This window comes from Echeneis naucrates, chromosome 9 (genome assembly GCF_900963305.1).
Source record: "Echeneis naucrates chromosome 9, fEcheNa1.1, whole genome shotgun sequence".
NCBI lineage: Eukaryota > Metazoa > Chordata > Actinopteri > Carangiformes > Echeneidae > Echeneis > Echeneis naucrates.
Window position 1 is genome coordinate 1301251 of NC_042519.1, and position 20326 is coordinate 1321576.

At 39.7% G+C, this 20326-nt stretch overlaps 2 protein-coding genes across 4 annotated transcripts; one reads left to right on the forward strand and one right to left on the reverse strand.

The window, feature by feature from the left end:
- Nucleotides 1-1936: 1936 nt before the first annotated feature.
- On the reverse strand, nt 1937-9234 carry ak6 (adenylate kinase 6). Its single transcript, XM_029510265.1, has 6 exons — nt 9174-9234; nt 9022-9096; nt 7707-7799; nt 7446-7504; nt 7062-7207; nt 1937-2995 (listed from the first exon to the last, which is right to left on the reverse strand). The coding sequence occupies exons 2-6, from the start codon at nt 9056-9058 to the stop codon at nt 2806-2808; spliced, it is 525 nt and encodes a 174-aa protein (XP_029366125.1). The 5' UTR covers nt 9059-9096; nt 9174-9234; the 3' UTR covers nt 1937-2805.
- Nucleotides 9134-20188, forward strand: rad17 (RAD17 checkpoint clamp loader component). Of its 3 annotated transcripts, none has more exons than XM_029510262.1 (17): nt 9134-9454; nt 9723-9834; nt 10655-10879; nt 11404-11478; nt 11717-11858; nt 12112-12248; nt 12760-12812; nt 12953-13108; nt 14183-14252; nt 14335-14443; nt 14540-14713; nt 15523-15626; nt 15716-15862; nt 16006-16134; nt 17515-17635; nt 17879-17933; nt 19693-20188. In XM_029510262.1, exons 2-17 carry the CDS (start codon nt 9793-9795, stop codon nt 19862-19864), a joined length of 1911 nt encoding a protein of 636 aa, XP_029366122.1. In that variant the 5' UTR covers nt 9134-9454; nt 9723-9792; the 3' UTR covers nt 19865-20188. The 3 variants fall into 3 exon arrangements, with proteins under 3 accessions (XP_029366122.1, XP_029366123.1, XP_029366124.1); XM_029510263.1 differs by having other exon boundaries at nt 9134-9450; XM_029510264.1 differs by having other exon boundaries at nt 9137-9454; nt 12983-13108; nt 19693-20187.
- The last annotated feature ends 138 nt before the right edge of the window (nt 20189-20326 follow it).

A 20326-nucleotide genomic window follows, 5' to 3' on the forward strand; every position in this document is an offset into this window, starting at 1 on the left:
CCTATGGCGTTCACATCTGGATGTAAACTGCAAGCGCTGGAGGGAAAATGGATCTGTGGGTGGATTCTTTCGTTGTTGTTTCATTATATTAGTTAATAGTACTGGTGGGAGGTCTTACAGAATGGGACACACGGGGGCGCCGTTGGCCACATGGGATTGTTAAAGATACGACGAGGGAAAAAAGTTGCTGTCTGGAGAAAAGCTGGTCTCATCTATATTAATACGAAGAAACACGACATCCAGGGAACAAGAGGGCGGAGGTGACCTCGTGGTCAGGCCTTTGTTTGTCTGACCTCGTGATGGAGGCCTAACACATGGAAACAGGGTTCATGACCCCATGACCTAATTTATCCTTTTAAAAAAATTACCTGTAACCTCGACGATGCCCAAACTTAACGTTGTACCAGGAGAACGATGTGGAAGTCTCTCAAAGTATGGTAGGAGGAAACCTCAGCTATTAAGGTAATTTATCAGTCATTTACACAACAAAATTAAAAGTGCTGCTGTTAGCTGCCACAGATAACAGATGCACACACTAGTAAAATTAAGGGGAGAAAAGCTAATTCTATCAATAAAGCAAGAATATTGCACATGGTTAATTAAGTCTTGACGAATACACACATAAGATAAGTGTTTTGCTTGGCAAAACTCAGCAGGTAAAAACAACACACACAGACAAGCACCATAACAGAGAGCGAAGAGCTGCTGCACAAACACGTGCCAGATGCTCTTTGGCCAGCCTCCTTTACCTTTTCCATGGTGGCCCTCCATCTGAGGGCCTCTGGGGGCATAGTACATGTACATAGTACAAGGCATCTTAGGCGATTATTTTTTTTATTTCCTTGATTGTATCTCAGCAGCCAGTCTTTCTTATTATCAATCTTATTTGGCCAGATAATGTGAAAGATCTTTGTCAAGCAGCCATTATAGAAGGAGCTGACTTTAGTCGTGCCACACTTAGTTATTCAGCAGCACTCTGCCCCATACATGCTTGAAAAGCTCATAGGCGGATCTTGGTTTTGAGGCTGTAAATACAGGACTACAAAATGTTATGGAGTATTGTGTAGGTGCTGCAGGCTTTTCCAAGTCTGCGCTGATTGTCTTTTTGGGAACCATTCTCTTGGCTGATCAGGCTACTGAAATTCACAAAGTCATCGATGACTTCAAGCACCTAAGTATTTATGGGGATGTTTGCATGTGTGTTGGTATTGATGGACATCGCTTTAGTTTTGGTGTTATTGATAATAAGGCCCGTTTGGCGGGCAAATTTAGTGAGGTGATTACTTCTCTCTTGCAGATGTTTTGTAGCAAGAGTGCCAGCAAAGTCAAGGTCTTCAAGTGAAATTCTAAATTCTGACAAAATTGAAGTTATTGTACTTGGCCAAAGCACCTTAGACAAACCTTATCTAATCATCTAATCAGTCTGGATGGCATGTCCTTTGCCCCTCACATAAAACAAGTCTGTAGAGCAGCTTTCTTCCACCTGAGAAACATTAGGAAAATCAGAAACATCCAGAATGCAGAAAAACTATTCCATGCATTACTACTATTACTATTACTTCTAGGACTACTGTAACTCATTACTATCTGGATGTCCAGACAAATCCTTGAGGCCTTCAGTTGATTCAGAAAGCTGCTGCACGAATATTAACAGTAACTAGAAAAAGGGATAACATTTCTCCCATTTTAGCTTTTCTTCATTGGCAGCTGGTAAAATTCCGAATAGAATTTAAAATCCTTCAGTTAACATATAAAGCTCATAATGACCAAGCTCCATCATACCTCAGAGAGCTCATAGTTTCTTATTGTCCTAGTAGGCTACTCCACTCTCTAGATGGAGGTTTACTTGTGGTTCCTAGAGTCTCTAAGAGTAAATATGGAGGCAGATCTTTCAGTTATCAGGCTCCTCTTCAATGGAACTAACTTCCAGTATTGGTCCATGGGGGTGGACTCTTTAGCAATTTTCAAGATCAGGCTTAAAACCTTTCTGAAGGCAGTTTACAGTTAAAAAGTTTAAGTTCATAAAGTTCATATAGCTATGTTGCTATAGGCCTAGACTGCTGGGAGAAGGACTGAGCATCTCTCCCTCTCTCTCCCCCCCTTGCATGCGCCAACTTATCAATAACCATATTTTTCCGAAGTCCCTGCTACTCCCATTTCTAAGCATGTGTAACTGTTAACTAACCATGTATTCCCGAAGTCTCTGTCTCTCCCTGTCCTCATCCAGCAGGTGATGAATCATCGCCACCCCATGTTCCTGCAATGCCTGCTGTTCCCATATCTTCATGAACTTCATGCAGCATCATATGTTCCTGCCTGCACCTGTATTGAATATCCACTCCTCCTGCTCTCAGTCTCTCCCTACTCTACCCGACTTTGCCCCCTCTCCTGTGTCTCTTCCTCTCCCTCAACCCAATCGGTCGAGGCAGATGTCCGCTCCCTCTGAGCCTGATTCTTTCTTGGAAGTTTTTCCTTACTACTGTCGCTAAGTGATTGCTAATGGGGGGATCTGTTGGGCCTCTTTAAATTATTTTATAAAGAGTTTGGTCTAGACCTGCTCTATATGTAAAGTGCCTTGATGTAACTTTGTTATGATTTGGCACTATACAAATAAATCTGATTTGATTTGATTCTCTGTCTTTAAAAGACCTGCAAACCCTTGGCTGAAGAAAGCACTCAAAATGTATCTTTCTCTTTATCCTCAACATTTATGAAAAATTCATGCAGATTGAAAAATAACAACTCATGTCCAAATAGCGCTTGTTGCGAGTCCTGCCCATGAACCAAGCTGACAGAGTCCTGTCTCTAGTTGTGGTCCTTTATCCACTGCTCAGTCCACTGCACTATTTGCTCCAGGTTGTGCTCTAGATCTTCAGGAGTGTTGCTGGACAACTGGTGGACAATCTCTTCTTTATAGGCTTCCATGGCTTCTTCATAAATGGTCTGAAAGATCTCACACTGCACATTGTCCTGAAGCTTTTTCACAGAATAACCCCTGTAAGTCAGACAGAGCACGGAGTCAACTTCAGACTAGGATCAGAGAGACAAACAAACAATTATAAACAGCAGGATTTCTGAAAAACATGGTTATGACAGTGCAGATGAGTTATGTAGTGACCTCTGGGTTGGGTTGCTCTAGTTTATGGAGAAATACCAAAATAAATTGCTGCCAAGATTAAAAAGTGGTTGATGTCACAGTTGGTTCATTGACATTCCACAGTGAAATGCAAGTTTATGCACTGTTCACATTCTACTGCCATGAAAATGTCGAGTCAGGACTAGTAGGGCACTTACAAGACTGGCTTATAATGTAATACTAGTAAAAATCCTCAGTGTGAGAAAAACTCTTTTTAATGAAATGAATAGTTTTGCATTAATGTTGATAAGCTATGGGGCTGTAGTCAGTGTACACATTCTCGTGTGAGAAGTGGGTTTAGACTCTCGGACAAGGGCTTTCACAATCATGAAATTGTGATCAATGATGCAATCATCTTTTTTGATAATTTCATGCCACTATTATAATCGTTATCCTTATAATCCTATAGTTTAATAATATACACTGCTTCTAACTAAATTCATGATGCTAATGTCATAGATGCTCATTGAAATACTGTTGGAAAATATTAGAAATTGAGCCTCTCAAGATCAACTGTTCGTGGCACTTTATCTTCAGTACTTTCAAATCAGCTCCCAGGTTGCCCTTTGGAATACCAGTTTGTGAAGTATTCTATGGCTCAGTGATGTGTTATGCTGCATTCCAGGCAGCCCATAACTCGTGAAAGTGCACTGGAACTGCAGTCGAACTCGTAACTTCCCATTCGTGAACTCAAGTTATGGCTTCTGACATCATATCGCTTCCTAAACAATATGTCAGCTTCCATGGATGCTGTACTGCGCGTGACACACAGACTTTAGAGCAATGTAAAGTAAATTTGCACATTGCAGTCAAAATATTACACACACATCTGTGTACTACAATCTGTTATGTGCCCGAAATGGTGCCCAAATATGTTGCCGAAAAGAAATAGCTAATGCTAGCTAACGTTAAAAAGTTGATCATGCAAAAAAAAACAAAACAAAAAAAACACTGTAATGTACAGTAATTTCCTGATTATAAGCCGCTACTTTTTTCACATTCTTTGAACCCTGCGGTAATCTTATATTGTCAATCAATACAAAAAACACATTTCAAAATATTGACAAATAACATAAAACAAGTATATGCGTCTGTTAACTTATGCGCTGTTTCCCCTTCTCCGTTTCAGTCAAATGAGCAAGTTGTAGGTACTTGAAAGGTGATTGAAATTATAAAGTATAAATGCTATCATGTCCATCATGTTGGCTTATTTACATAGCAAAATTTCTTGCGCTCAAACAGAAGTCGTAACTTGCCTGGAACGCTTTGAGGTTGGAACTCAGGTGATTTCAACTGGGAAATTTCTGAGTTCCAAATTGTCTGGAACACAGCATTACTCCACAGATCAGCGGTCTGAGTAAGAGAACTCAACACTCAAAAAATGATCAAGGAATTTCCTCTGCCTTGAGGATTTGTTTAATTTTTGTAGAGCATAATGTGCTGACGTCACGAACGCAAAGGAAGAAGGAGGAGGAAGCAGACGTGTTTGGTTTTATTAGAGGGAAGGTAGAGACAGCACGCAACACATCAGCCTTGAAGACTGAGCAGTCGGGAGGAGGCTGGTTTATTGTTCATCATTTAACCTAATAGCGGTAGGGAAAAAAAGCCAAGTCTTGCATACATTAGGCTACATCCACACCACTACATTATTTTAAAATAGCTTTTTAACTCCTTTGCGCAGAGGCCCTTTTTGGCAATTTTTGCCTGTTTTGGTATCACTGCAAATAAAGGTTTATAACTTCAGATGTACTTATGCCAGAACTATGGCTGACGGCTTAAATGAAAGAAGACACCTGTACCTTTACATCCATTAAATTGAAATATTGAATTGAGTCATTACCTAAAAAAATAGGGCCATTGAAAAAACGATATTTTTTGAATAATAAAAAAAAACATTTTTTTGTGAAAACAGGGATATCGCAAAATTTTCACTATGAAACAGTTTACTTATATGGTTCACACACTCCCTGTCCACCTGTGTACCAAATTTTAGGTTGATAGGTAAAACCACTGAGGAACTTTTTTTTTTTTTTACCAAACAGTGTCTATCACGATCTTCGAGCCCTTTGCACCAGAGGAGGCTTTCGGCTCAAGAAATGGATCAGCAACAGTTGAAAGGTGTTGGCTGCTATTCCTTAAGAGGAGAGGGCAGTGGATGTGAAAGAGATGGATTTGAACTATGACATGCTCCTTGTTGAGGGTTCTTGGTTTCCAGTGGTACATGCAACCAGATGCCTTCAAGTTCAAAATCTCAATTCAAGATCAACCTTTGACCTTGGTGGGTGTGGGTGCCAGTGGTGCTGAAGGCCAAACTGATTTTGTAAGAGCTGTGCAGGAAGGGCCTTGGATGGGACGTCATCATACCTTCAGCCATTGCACTGGAGTGGAACAAAATGGGTGCAAGAGCTCCATCTGCTGGAGGATTTCAAGGTCAGCAGATGCTTCAGACCCATGGAGTTTGGTCATGTGACTTCGGCCCAATTGCATCATTTTGCAGATGCAAGCGAGGTGGGCTATGGAACAGCCACTTATCTGCTACTACGCAACACTGATGGAAAGCCAAGCAGTGCCCTTCTCATGGGAAAGGCAAGAGTGACCCCACTAAAACAAGTCACCATTCCCAGACTGGAGCTGATTGCACCAGTGGTTGCAGCACGTATGGACAGAGTGTGGAGAAAGGAGTTACTGTTTCCACTGCCTGACTCTGTATTCTGGACAAACAGCACCTCAGTGCTGAAGTATCTCAAAAATGAGACGTCCAAATTCAAGATATTTGTGGCCATGAGTGTCAGAAATTCTCAAAACATCCCAGCCAGCTCAGTGGAGATATGTGAGAATTACATGCAACCCTGCAGATCTCACCTCTAGGGGGCTTGGAGTTGAGTCATTTCTCCAGGATGTGAAATGGCTATCGGGTCCACAGTAAGCTGGCAGTAAGTATGCTGCCAGAAGAGCAATGGCCCACAACTGCTGATGGTGTAAGGCAACCACTGGAGCAAGATGATTCTGAGCTCAAAACGAGCATCTTGGTCAATGCTGTTTGTGCTCAAGAGACTGACTCAGTGTCTCAATTGATCAGCCGCACCTCATCCTGGAGCCGTCTGGGGAGAACCATGGTTCAATTCTGCCAAAGGAAAAAATTCCCGGAGGAGTTTTCCAGCATGTTCAAAAATCAGCCAGTAAAACAAACAGGGCTTAAATGCACTGTCTCTATGGCGGAAAGACGTGACGACGACGAAAGATAAATGTTGATTGTCTAAAAACGAAAACCAATTATTCATTATGAAGTGAAATGTCTTATTTTCCTACGTATATATTTATAATTGCTCTTTAACTAAACAAAAATATGTTTTATCTGATTACTCAATTGATGGAATTTGCAGCAGAATACTCGATTTACTAAAATATTCGATAGCAGCAGCCCTAGTCTCAACTCTACATTGCATGATAATAGTCAAAGAATTAGCTAAAGCAATCGACATATTGAAAACACAGCAAACAATTACACTGATAATAGGCATTCTTTATGTGGCCATGTTTTTAATGGCATTTTTTTTCTGAAGAACTTGTTCACAGCAGCTTATCACTCAGCTCCTGCTACTTCTCTGAACTGGGAGCTGATCCGAAACTATTATTTAACAACACTGACAATGGATAAGTACTTCACACAGTCGCACCTCAAAATATCAGTAAAGTGTCACTTTCAGGTTAGATTGGGCTTTCTAGTGGCACTGACGAGTGGCAACCTAGGGTTAGGGTTGGGTCTGTGTCCATCTTCAGTTCTTACTTTACTTGTATTGTCCCGACATGGTGGGCAATGAGTTTTAAATATATATGTACAACTTTCCAACTTTTCAACTAACTTTCCCCGTAGGGTTAGGGTTAGTAATAATGTAATAATGTAGGCTCTGTCTCATGCCTTCACCTGCTCTCTAGTCGTGTGAAGAGCTGGCTGTTGTCCGTGCGAAGGACAAAGACGATGTGAAACCAGCGTTCAGGAAACAGGTCACAGCCATGATAGTCGACAATCACGCCGCCATCTGTCATTTTCTCATCCAGCTCATCCACCACCTCGCATAGGATCACAGGATTTACATGAGCACAACTCAGTTTCACAGACCACAAGGATTCAGCTCTTTCTGTTACTACACACCACTTCATCCCATCACTCCATTGTGAGGTGTACAAACAGTTGTGGTTTACATCAAAATCTAACCAGCACCTTGCTAGTTTTGTGCAGATCAATTAATGTAGTATAGATCAACATATCAGAACCACGGTCAAAGCTTTCATGTTTGTTTCGACTCACCCTGTCCTCGTCCAGAATTGGACACTGGTACTCTTCATCATAGCCATCGTAAAGTTGTCCTGAAAGAATCAGATTCATTAGAACAGTGCCAGGACAAAATGTATTTCTATGAAGTCCAAATGGTACACATTCAAAACTTTGGCAAAGATCTAATGCAGTTGTATCTCATACAGTATAAGGGCAGTGACCAATTAAGTGAAAAGGAATGTGCTCTAACCTCAGTGAATGTCACATGGATTTTGTTTCAGGATATATATTTACCTTCCTGAGCCAGGTCTCCTATGTTGATATAGCACAGCCCTGTCCGTTGGGCAAGCTCCTTACCTAAAGTGGTCTTTCCAACACCAGGAGTTCCTGAGCAGGGAATGGATAGACATCTCATATTAAGATTAATTCAGAATTCATTCTTAAGTGTACATATAACATTTTTAATTTGTTTAATAGTGCTTTATGCATACTGCAACATCTATGGCCAACAGGTATGTGGGTGTAGATAAATGTTATAGCCCACACTAGCCTGCTACCCCTCTGTGTGAAAGTTTGTTTATTGTTCTGCTAGCAATTTACATACCATCATTTATCATGTTTGCAGTTTGCTTCCAGGTGACCTATCTAACATTATTTATTATTATTTTTTTTTTTAATTTTGTCTAATTGTAGGCTATTCATGATTACATTGTTTGGCATTTTGTTTTGAATGTAGGATATAAAGAAAGGGATTAATAAAGATAGGCATGAAAAGTAGTAGGTGGTTTACACACATACTCTATGCAGTATAAGCCTGTTGCCACTGAACAATACCCTGTTAGCAAATAGGAATAATTTTTCAATAAAAAGTGAAACTCATTTTAGGTACATCTCAATTACTTATAACTTTTCCTCTTAATCAATCTTAGATTGATCTAGCTAAGAAAAAGTATATATATATATATATATATATATATATATATATATATATATATATATATATATATATATATATATACACATATATATACATAAATAAATATATAAACACAAAACAAAACACAGCATATGATCTTACTTTCATTTTTACTCCATTAAATTGTCATAGTATTTTTTTTTATCCAGTATGCTTTCAGCTTTTATGAATACATTTGACTACAGGGTAGTCTTGCCCAGTCAAATAGGTAATCAACGTTTCCAAACCACTTATACATCTACGAGCTACAGGCTTGGGTCAATATTTTACGAATAATTGGGTCAATCATTATACAGTCATTTGCGATATTGTGAAATAATTACTTCAATATCAGATATTGCTATTATTGAGCCCAACTCAATTTGATACATTCTAGGTAACAACAACAACTGCTGATTACAGTAAATTAATAGGACAGTATTGTACGGGTCTTACAGTCCCTGTACTCCCTGATATTTTTGGACAAAGAGGAGGGCCCCCTTGCAACATCAAGGTCGATGACGATGTTACCGAAACAAATACCTCCTGCTCAGAGCTCTAACACTACTCTTGATTTACTGAAACTCTGTTGTGTCTTATATTTAGTTTAGGCCCAGCAGCTTGTTAAGAGCGAGCTCAGGAGTTGTGTGTCACCTGTTAACAGAATGTTCGGTCTCTTCTTGGTCTTCATAGCTTTTCAGCAGTCAGTACGTGTCTGGGCGACGCTACCTGAAACACAGAGAAATTGTCTTATCCATTGCCGCAGTTTTTCAGACTCTTCAGATCCATGCGTGAAGAAGACGAACCTGAGTCAAAGCTGACAACGTGGTAGACCTCCAGAACAAACGTAGATGTTCAGCGTCACAGTCGCACAAACACTGCAGCCAACTGAGACCTCACGACACTTTTACGTCAGTGGTCTGTCAAGTTGCGGCACTCCGAGTCCGCAGAGTTTAAAGTGTGTTTAGTTCTTAACTAACTCTAATACAACTTTCAGTTTGATCCACGAGTTGTTTATTATTACACCCGAAAATGGAGTCGAAGTGAAGGGAACACCGAGGTCCAGTTCACACACAGCAGATGGTCGGTAAGAAGTTAACATTATGTCATCATGTTAGCTTTATTGAAACTAGTTAACTGACACCACTACCCCTCTACCAGACCATTCGCTGCCATTTGAACTTTATTATTCAGAAAGATTCAAATGTTCATTGGCCAGGTGTGTGGCATTTTAAACCTTCAGGTGTGTCTTAGGTGGATACGTGTAGATATTTGAGTCCCAGCACAACAGCTAGTAAAACAGACAGAAACCTGACCAACCACTGAGTCTTTCTAACACCATCGCTACCACCCAGTTCCCAGTGCTACTGAGGTCCCCATTTATACGCTGAGCTACTCCCCTCCATGTGAAGTCGACGACGAAGGATGAACAGGCCGCCTTCGGTTGAAAAAGTTGCTTCACGCAAAGTAAGTTCATTAACGTTATCGTTACATTGCATGATACACGATTTACAGAAGCCAGATGTCATAAATAAATTACCCGATAAGCACGTTTTTTTTTTGTTTTTTTTTTGACCAATTGATATTTCTGTGGTTTAGTTAAATAAGGAAGGACAAAGTATGTATTGCAAAGGGGTTTATTAAACAAAATCCCCATAAGCTGAACATCATAACATTCAAGATGGCGGGTTTGTGGCACTAATTTGAAATAGTTCTTTAGCTAATCATTTCTGCAGCAGATGAACTCCCTGTGTTGTTCTGTCTATAGTGGAAGACTGTGAAATTTTGTGATGAAGAACAACTTTGTTTTTATTTTTGGCAATTTTTTCAGGTAACATTTTTCCCTAAAAATCAACTGCTTCCAGAGGATTACAATTTTGATTCACCATCTCCTATGTTTAACTAGAGTTGCATCTTACTGTTTCCCACTTTTCTTATTTCCCTCAGCATAGCTTACATTCACAACTTGTAATGTATGCTTTAAATTTCTTCAAAGATAGCTAATTTGAAGAATAACTGCCTTAGTAGCAGGTAGTGAGGTGCTAGTTCTTCACATAAGGTAGTTTACATCACCCTTTGTATCATCTAGTCCTGCCATGTAATCTTGTCTAATGTGGCTGTTTTGCAAACATTGAAAATAAAATGTATTTTAAAAAATATGATATTTTTTAAAAACCATTACATCCACAAGAAGCCTCTGTAGACTCTTTGAGCTCTTTATACATACTAAAATTTTAAAATATAATTATGAATCTTGAGTCCTTTTGTATGGCTGTGTTTCCTACAGGTGACTCACTGGGTGAATCCATCTTTCACTGATTTGTCCAGCGCTAGTTTCTCTCTGCCTAGGAGGAGGAAAGGCAGCCAGACTTCATCTTGCACTATTAAACCCAAGAGGAAGAGAAAAGGAGAGGCCAGCAGCTCAGACCCTCACGTGTCCCGCCTGCTGAAAGACTCACCCCAGAGGGACCAAGATGAACCTTGGGTAGACAGATATTTGCCCCGTTCACAGGTCAGTATCAGTTACTGTTGACTTTTGTTTTGGTGTCCATAAATACATATAAATGGGCCCACCCTCATGATATGTAGACTGAGGTCACATACCAATAGATCTTAACTCAGTTAACATTAGCAATTTATTTGCAGTATCAGTATTTAAAGAAGAAAGCCGGACGACGTAGCTCAGTGGTAGAGCTGCATGCTTTGCCTCAGCCAATCAGTGCTTGTGCACAGGCCACTGTTTATGTGGCATGTACCCTAACCACTTGACAACCAGAGGTGCATGAAAGAGAATTTCCGGCATGTTACAGGTTACAGCTTGTAATAATTCTTATACAATGACCAGATCAGTGTCTGAATTTTGTGAACTACATGACAAATCAAATACTGTCCTGATCATTTATTTGTGCGATATCATTTGTTGGTTCTTCTTGGTATTAATATTTTTTCCACGTTAAAATGTTATAATTATAATGCCTGGTAGTACAGGTCTGGAACAGGTGTTCTACGCATCTGTGTGTGTGTGTCTGTATACAGGTTGAGTTGGCTGTCCACAAAAAGAAGATAGAAGAAGTGGAGAACTGGATGAAAGTTCAAACAATCTCATCCAAGGTGACCTTTTTTTTTTTTTTTTTTTAATTTGAATTTATGAAACCTTGGCCTAGATATGTCTTCACCGCATTATTTCTGAGTTCTAACCTTTTCGCATTGTGATAGCAACAACACACCCACTATCATCTTTCATGTCTGGACAAAAGACCTGTCTGCCATTGAGTTTAGCATGTCTAATCTAAATCAACAAATCCTGTCCTTGGAGGTTCAAGATTCACCCACTTCTTGTCATAAGCAGGGTGGCATCTTACTGCTGACAGGACCATCAGGCTGTGGAAAGACAGCTACAGTTCAGGTTCTGTCTTGGGAGCTGGGCTTCAGTATTCAGGAATGGATCAACCCCACCAACCTGGAGGTGTACAGCAGCAGTCAGAAGAATGGTCAGAAGAATAACCTTTTTTTTTTTTTTACATTTTATTTTTATACACCAGCCTCACGCCTATACAAAGAAGTGGGATGAAGCATTATGTCTGTAGAAATCGAAATTAGGAAATGTTTTGCACTGTGCCAGTGCTTCATTTAGAGAGGTGTTTTAAAGAGTTAGTTGTAACAGTGTTTGCCTCTAGTGTGAGGAATAATCTCTGGTACATGTGTTACTCTTACATGCTTTCCTGATTCTCTGTGGTTTGTCAGAATGCAGGGTGAATGGGTTGTCCAGCAGCTCTCAGTTAGCCCAGTTCCAGGAGTTCCTGCTAAGAGCCAATAAGTACAACTGCCTCAGGATGGCAGGCGATGAAGGAGCTGCGCACAGGAAGCTCATCCTGGTGGAGGTGTGTAATAAATGTTTAACTGGGTTTCACCTGTCGGAGCCAATCCCAGCTCCCACTGGGTGAGTACACCCCGTACAGTCCATCGCAGGGCCAACACATAGACAGACAAAGATGAACAACCACTCACACTCATACTTACGGGCCGTATAGAGTCACCAATTAAACTAAAGCATGTCTTTGGACTGTGGGAGAAAACCGGAGCACCCTGAAGACACCCAGCATGGGTAGAACATGCAAACTCTGGAAAGAAAGGCCCAGGCCAGGGAACAGAACCCACAACCTTCTTGTTGCGAGGCAACAGTACTAACCACTACGCCACCCTGCTGCCCTGGTATTGAACATCATATATCTAAATATCCCTGTTGACTAAGTAATTTTAACCAAGAATTGTTATTAACATAAATTGGATAAGATTGAAGGTTGTGGTTAGAACTAATCCACTAGTCTAAAGCACCTTTGTTTACTTTCCTGTGGTTGTACACTTAAGTTAACAATATCATTATTCCCTCAGGATTTGCCAAACCAGTTGTACAGGCAGCCGGACAGCCTGCATGATAACCTGAGGTGAGGGCAGCTCCAGTTCGAGCCTCTGGGACCTTTATTGTTGAGTCATGTGGCTTGTTGTCAATGAAAGCCTTTCTCCAGGATAATATCCAATGGTTGCATTCACTACAATGTGTATGGTATTGTGTGTACTCTGTTAGAGACACTGCAAGTGCCTATGTATGTTCCAGGCGCTTTGTGAAGACCAGTCGATGTCCCCTGGTGTTCATCATGTCAGACAATCTGCCTGGAGACAGCCCGTCACGCTGTCTGTTTCCCAAAGAAATCCAGGAGGAGTTGGACATCAGCAGCATCAGGTTCCAAGAGAAATTGATGTTTAGACCTTTCTTAGTTAGACCCATGGGCACAGGAAGCATTAAAAATGTAGGTGGGACAATCTAACGGGGTGAACCGCCTCTTAAAAATGTTGAACAGAGTGGATGTCATCTGACAACACTGTTGGTGCATTTGTAATTACAGAAATTGATTTTATGTCTAATTCAGAGCCATCTCACTAGTAACATAGCTAACTCTGTTACTAGAGACTGATACCAGTGATTGCTTTTTCTCTGTCCTTTTCTTTTAAGGAAATGTCCTTCTGTCCGTGTTGCCTGAGGTAGAGGATATATCAAACCAAGAGGGTGTCAGCCAAAAAACACAACAGTTTAAGCTATACTAACAATCACATGAAAAAGTTGGCAAAGTAGCATTAGCACTGGAAGCAACATAATTAGACCAGTAATACCAGTCAGACTACTGTGACAGATTTTTCAGTAAATTACAAATGTCCTGTTCTATGTTTATTTTATTAGATAATTTGAACCTTAATTCAGCCACCTGCTAACTGTGTATCTGTCCGCAGAAAGCAACAGCAGTGCCGTGTGTGTGTGTGTGTGCGTGTGCGTGCGCATGCATGCGTGCTTGCTTATGCTTTTGTGCATGCCTGTGTTTGAGAAGCTGCTCGTAAGAGTGAAAATGTTGAGCAAGATTCAGATTTTCTCTCAATAAACAAGTTACATGGATTTGATGATGAAGCACTGACAGTGCTCTTGAAACAGAACTGAGTGGACAGACTTCTGAAATGATTAATGAAGTTTTAAAAACTGGATGTGACAAGTCTTACCCTTATGTAATTGTAGCTACACCCATTGTTAGACCCCAATCAGAGGCTGTGCCTTCAATGCCGCATGGACAAAAGAAAATGTTTCACATGTATAAGCTTTGCAACAGTAAATTGTCCAAGTGTCTTTATTTTGTGATCATTTCATAGGCAACTTCTCTGCCTCTCTGCTGTGTCATGATTGGATTAACAGGCTGTTGAATTAAATTATTTGGCATCTCATTAACATGTCTGTTGAAGGGACTTTGAAATATGTTTTCTTGGTTTCCAGTTTTAATCCAGTGGCACCAACCTCAATGATGAAGATCCTGACCCGCATTTCACACCTAGAGGCAAGGAAGGTGAGTTGCAGCTCCAAGGTTGTCTCTATCTTTTGGTATATTTTTTTTGCTAGAGTATATTTTACTATATAATTACATGCAGAGCTGTGGGAGGATATGTGTCCCAGATCAAGTATTGGAGACACTGTGTTCAGGAAGCTCAGGAGATATTCGCAGCGCTATCAACAGTCTCCAGTTTTCCTCCCTCCCAGGTCAGTGGTTAATCCATGTGCTTCTGTAAGGGCAGCTGTGGTTTGAGCAGCTGATCTCAAAAGACCTTGATGTTTTCTTTGTATGTAACTCTGCAGACATTTCACTGGAAAAGAAGGCGTGTACAATTAAGGACAGACTAGTGACTTCTAAACCAAACCAAAGGAAAAGGTCCACACAGACGAAGGACCATGAAGAGGAGAAGGCAATTGGAGGAAAAGATGCATCTTTATTTCTGTTCAGAGCATTGGGAAAGATCCTCCACTGCAAACGTAAGTGGTGTTTTAAGTCTTCACTTTAGCTTGTTAATTTTGTAGTCAAAACATTAGTCACTTGACCCTGCCATTAAGTACGATGTTTATGAAAACCTGAAACATTCTGATTTCAGTTAACTTCTTATTCCTCAAGCCTGAAGACTGTCAGAGCTCAGCTTTTTTTTTTTTTTTTAAGTCCCTCTCATTCTTACGAACCTGATCTCTTGGGAACACCTTGAGGACACATATTGGACTTGGACTCTGGGACTGACTCAAATTTTGTGTTCAAAAATCTCTGTGACCTCTCAAACCTAAATTTACATTGAAAGTAAAAAATAAAGTTTTTTATTTATTTATTTCCTCAAAAGGTCAAAAATCAACATCACAGCGTAATGTTTTCCAAAAACATTCTTGGTAATTCAATTCTGTAACTCAAGGAGATATGACTATACTTACTGACATTTTTCTTGTTGATGGACTAGTAAACTATAGGCAGTAATGCTTGTTCCATTTCTGCTGTCATGTCAAAGAACATATTTGAAACCAAAATGATTAATGGTTGATCAACCCTTAACCAGTTGATTAATGATGCGAGTCAGTCAAAGTCTAGTTAGGAGCCTCATACTCGAACAGTTGTTTTATTTACAGGTCTTGATGTTACAGACTGTCAGTTAATATCACTGAAGGACCCCGCTATCTAACAGGAATGTCCTGATGATTTTTTTTTTTACCTGGCCCATGGCAGCAGAAGAGCAACAACTGTTATGGTTTTAAATGAATGAGATGATCGTAAATAGTTTGAATGTTGAGTTTTTTGCCATAAACAGGAGGAAATCATGAAGCTGGTGAACTATCTCAAAGAGCTATTAGACCAAGTCTATCATCTCACCTGTCTCATCACCACAGAGATGTATTATTATTGGACCCTGAGGTGAACACAATTTTTTTTTTTCTAGATCATATAGGTTACAGGTTACCCTTTGGACTGCCCAGACCATGTTTGTCTGTCTCTCTCTTTAGCTGGTTGTTGAACGGTCACACATGTCTGGAGAGTTCTTCAACCTTTACCTCCACCAGAACTATCTGGACTTCTTCTCTGAAATGGAGGATGTGGACCGGGCCAGCGAGTACCTGTCTGATGCTGACCTCCTCACTGCTAATTGGACCGTCAGTCTTTTCATAGATGTTAAATTCTGTAGTCAGTTTATGACACACATACTGGAAGCATCTAACAGTAGTAGCCAGAGAAGAAGAGTAAGGACTGACAGATTTAAAAGTTTAACAGTGTGGACTGATTGTACTGTTTTCAGTGCCGTAGCTCTATGGGGGATTATGCGTCTTCAGTGGCCACCAGAGGACTCCTTCACTCCAACTCACAGCAGGTGTCTGTTGGCTTCAGACCACTGCACAAACCCAGCTGGTTGCTGATAAGCAAGAAGGTAAGCTACACTGGATCTGTTGCTCTGTCATTAGTAGTGGTTCAGGTTTTGAGGCTACTTGTAAGGTGTAAGACAGCTGTTTGGCTAGTTTAACACTTCATAAAAATCTAAGTGAAGAATGGTTTCAAGTCAGTTTATGACTGGTTTGTAACCATTTTAAAAAGTGCTATTTACCATTTGTTGTTGGAAACAAACACAATGCAATGCTCAATAGAGTAAGGGGAAACAAACTAAAGTTATTTTGGTAATAATGTCAAATAAAGAGCAGACCTTGATCTTCATTTGCTGTTACTGATTGACCAATGAACTGTACGTCCAGTTGTCTCTAGTGATTTCAAGTTGTTAAGCATTAAGCATTACTTCAGGTAAGAAACAGCAGTTACACAGGACTGCTTCATCGTGGCTCTGAACCCACTTCTAAGCCCTCAGCATTACTGTGGGACAAAACAAAACAGTTGTGATAATATCCTGATACCTTGACTTTTAGCAAGGATAAATTCTATGTTTGTTTATTATTTATTATTTCAGTTTATGCTAAGCTGATATAGCATAAAGCATGATTAACAAATTTGCAGACAGTCTGTAAGAACTCAGTCATTCAATAACCCACATGCTACTTTTTACAGTCGCACAGGTTTCCATAATGTACAATGATCATAACTGCTATCATTACACATTATGATAGCAGTGGGTTTAACATTCATTACAGTTTTAGAACTCACTAACCTGAATATAAAGTGCTAGGACCAGATCCAAGGATACAATCTGCTGCTGAGACAGAAAACAATCACCAGTTGTTTCACTTTAATTAGGTTCACAGTGTCTCACTGCTTTGCAGCAACAGACCGGTGTCAAGAATCCATTCGATGATGGGACAACTCATTAATGTGTCAGTTGAATTGGATTTGGCTGTTCAATGTGCCTATTCATTATTTTATTTTATTTATTTATTTATTTTTTTCACATTGACTGTCTGGCAATCAGAAAATTATATACACCATATACATCCATGACTTCAGTCAGTCTTTGAGCAGTGTTTTGGGAAATGTTATCTGTGTACATTTTTGTTAGCCTCTTACTGCTTTAGCCTATTATTGTAAAACTGATTGACCAAAACAAACCAAAAAAACCCTCCTATTATCTTGAAGAATTTTAGTCGACTGATGGGTCTCTGACAGATGACTCGACTCATCAACTTTCAGGAGGCAGGAATTGTAACATCCTAAGACACAGAGTCTGTCTCAGATCAGTGGATTTGGTAGAGAAACCATTGGACTGTAATTAGTAGGTTGCTCCTCATGTATGCTCTGGAAGAACCTGAAACAGTACAAACAAAATAATCAGAAATGACTGTAATGAAACTGATGTTTTTCCTGTCAGTATCGGGAGAACTGTCAGGCTGCCCAGTCCCTGTTCAGGAACTTCTGTGTCACGCCAGTCAGCCTACAGACCGAGCTGCTACCGTACTTTGCCAAACTCACCAACCCAATGAGGAATGAAAGTAAGTTAGTGTAGCTGTGCAGACTTTATCCTCACTTTAATCATCACCACTAACCCAACCTTAACTAACGTAATCTAATTCTAACCTTAAAAACAAGAAGAAACTCATTTTGACTATCTAGAGTTAATGTTAGAAAGATAATTAAACCCTTTTTGTTTTGATAATTTGACATCTCACTATAGTTGAACTGTTAATGAGTCTGCTGATGAAGTTTAATTCATTCTGTGATTAATTATCTCCCAGCTCAAGTTGCTTTCATCCAGGATGTGGGTCAGATGTCCCTGAGCAGGTTCTCCAGGTACAGAAAATTTATTTTATCCTCTCTCAATACAATCAGACGATCTGACTGTTTCTATTGATTGACTACTTTAAGTAATAAATAATTAGACTACATGTATCAGCTATAGTGTCTGATGTACAATAATCACATTATCAGTTTTAGTGCAACCTTTGATAGATACTCACCTACTCACTATTTATTCATCCATCCAAGGAAAAGGCATCGGGTAGCTTGCTCAAGCCCATAGACAACAACAACAAAATCACTGTTGTGAAAATGAACAATGCAGTCAGCCACTGTCTATGATTCGCAGCAGCTTTCTAAGCCCATCACAGAGCTAGCTTTCCTCACCAGCCTACCCAGCATTCTTCTTAATTGCCTCCCCGACACACTACAGCATATAAGAGAAGGCCGGTCGAGGTGAGGGCCTAGACCTACTAAAGTTGACCACCATCTATTTTGTTGTGGTGTTAGGCTTCAGATTGTTTTTTTTGTTTTTTTTCTTTATTAAACTCAAGGCAACAACAAAGAAATACACACACGAGCATATCTAAAGATATGCAACACATAGCACACAGTTTACAAAACCAAAACATTAAAACAACGAAACAACAGATAACACCATCAACAGGACAAAGCCGCCTAAAGATTTAACCATCAAAAAGAGAAAGGAGTTAAATTGGCTTCCTGTTGTAGCTTTTAAGGAGATTAGAATTCAAGGAAAAAAATAAATTATAATGTAACAAAAAACAGAAACGGACAGGTAAACAAAGGCCTTTCGTCACCACAGTTTATATTAATACCAGCCTTCACCCTGACTTAAGGTTTCCCACCCACATTCAATGTTCTTTGTTACTATTAACATCTTTTTCAATAGTCCACTGAAATTTCAAAAATATTTTGAAATGCTCAAAATGTAACTGTTGTTTTTCTGTGGTTTTAAATATAAAGGCTTTCCTCATCATAGTGATATTATTCAAGTCTTTTCTTTCTATTTCATCCCTTAAATCACCAAACATATTAGCTAAAGGGCAGCTATAAAAGCTAGGGCTATAAATAGAAATCAATTGACCTACTCTAACCCAAAAAAGAACAACTTCCTTACAATGCAAAAATAAAAGATCTGACTCCTCTTCACAAAATCAGCATAAGTCACATTGTTGGATGCGCCATTTTTTGAGTCTTTTTTTGGTGGGCAAATAGCTATAGATGATTTTTATTACTTATTTTATTACTATTGTACCATAAGAATTGACTTTGAATTTCATAAGGTGATTCTGGTTGATGATACTTGTATTGAAGCCAACTATAGCATCTTCCAAGAAACCATATGGGGTCATGCACACCCAACTTTTCCTGGTAAGCAAACTGAAGTGGGTTAAACGCATGGCAGACCTGGGGTCTTAGGAGATGGAGCAGCACACAATTCAAGGTTTTCATTTGTGCAATGCCAGGTCACTGGGACCTGACACTGTTTTGGGACTAGGATGAGGCATGATGTGTTCCATGTGTTGCCCCAGCCACAAGACAGAACCAGGCTTTTGCCAGTCCCAAGCCCGGGTAAATGGGTAAGGTTGTGGCAGGAAGAGCATCTGTAGCCAAATCAATCATGCAAGTTACAGGGCTGACTTGCTGTGACAACCCCAAATAGAGAAAAACCAAAAGAGAGGGGGAAAAAGAGTAAAGCTGTTATATTCAGAAAAAAAATTACATTGTAAAATCCTGTAATCAGTCACAATGTGTTTGCATATATTTCTGTGTCCATTTTTGTGCACAGATTCAGATTGGAGGCGCTTACAGACAAGGAGCGTGGCCAGTTGGAGACAAACATTGAGGAGGAAAAGGAGGAAGATTTAGAGAGTCTGTCAGCCAGTCAGCCTCCACCTGTAACTAACCAAGTCCTGTTAGAAGTGGAGGACCTTATTATAGAGGAGTATACCAGTGACTAAAATAACTTCACATGCACTCTTGTATTGTCACTTTCTTTTTCATTCTTTGGATTCTGGTTAATTTTAGAGGATTATAGGGTGAATCTTTAATGTTACTGAGTTAGTTTAATATTGATCACATATGATTCCACAAGTAGTCCTGACCCACCTCCATACTTTGATGACTGACTAAAAATGTTTTCATGTATGTAAATATGTGAATAAAAACACTGTAGGAAAATAACGAACCTGTGGATTTTAACATGAACATTATCTCTCCCCTCACACACCCTTACATCCAATATTGACTGAACAATTCCGCATAAAGCGACTGTAAATATTCCCTGTAGCAATGGAGACTTGCAGACTAACAGTGACTGGAATTTCCTGAATATGCCTTCAGATTAAATTCTACAAATGATCTCCATCTCAAACTGTTTTCTAAAGGGCTACAGTTTCAGTGTACTTGAAGAATAAATAATG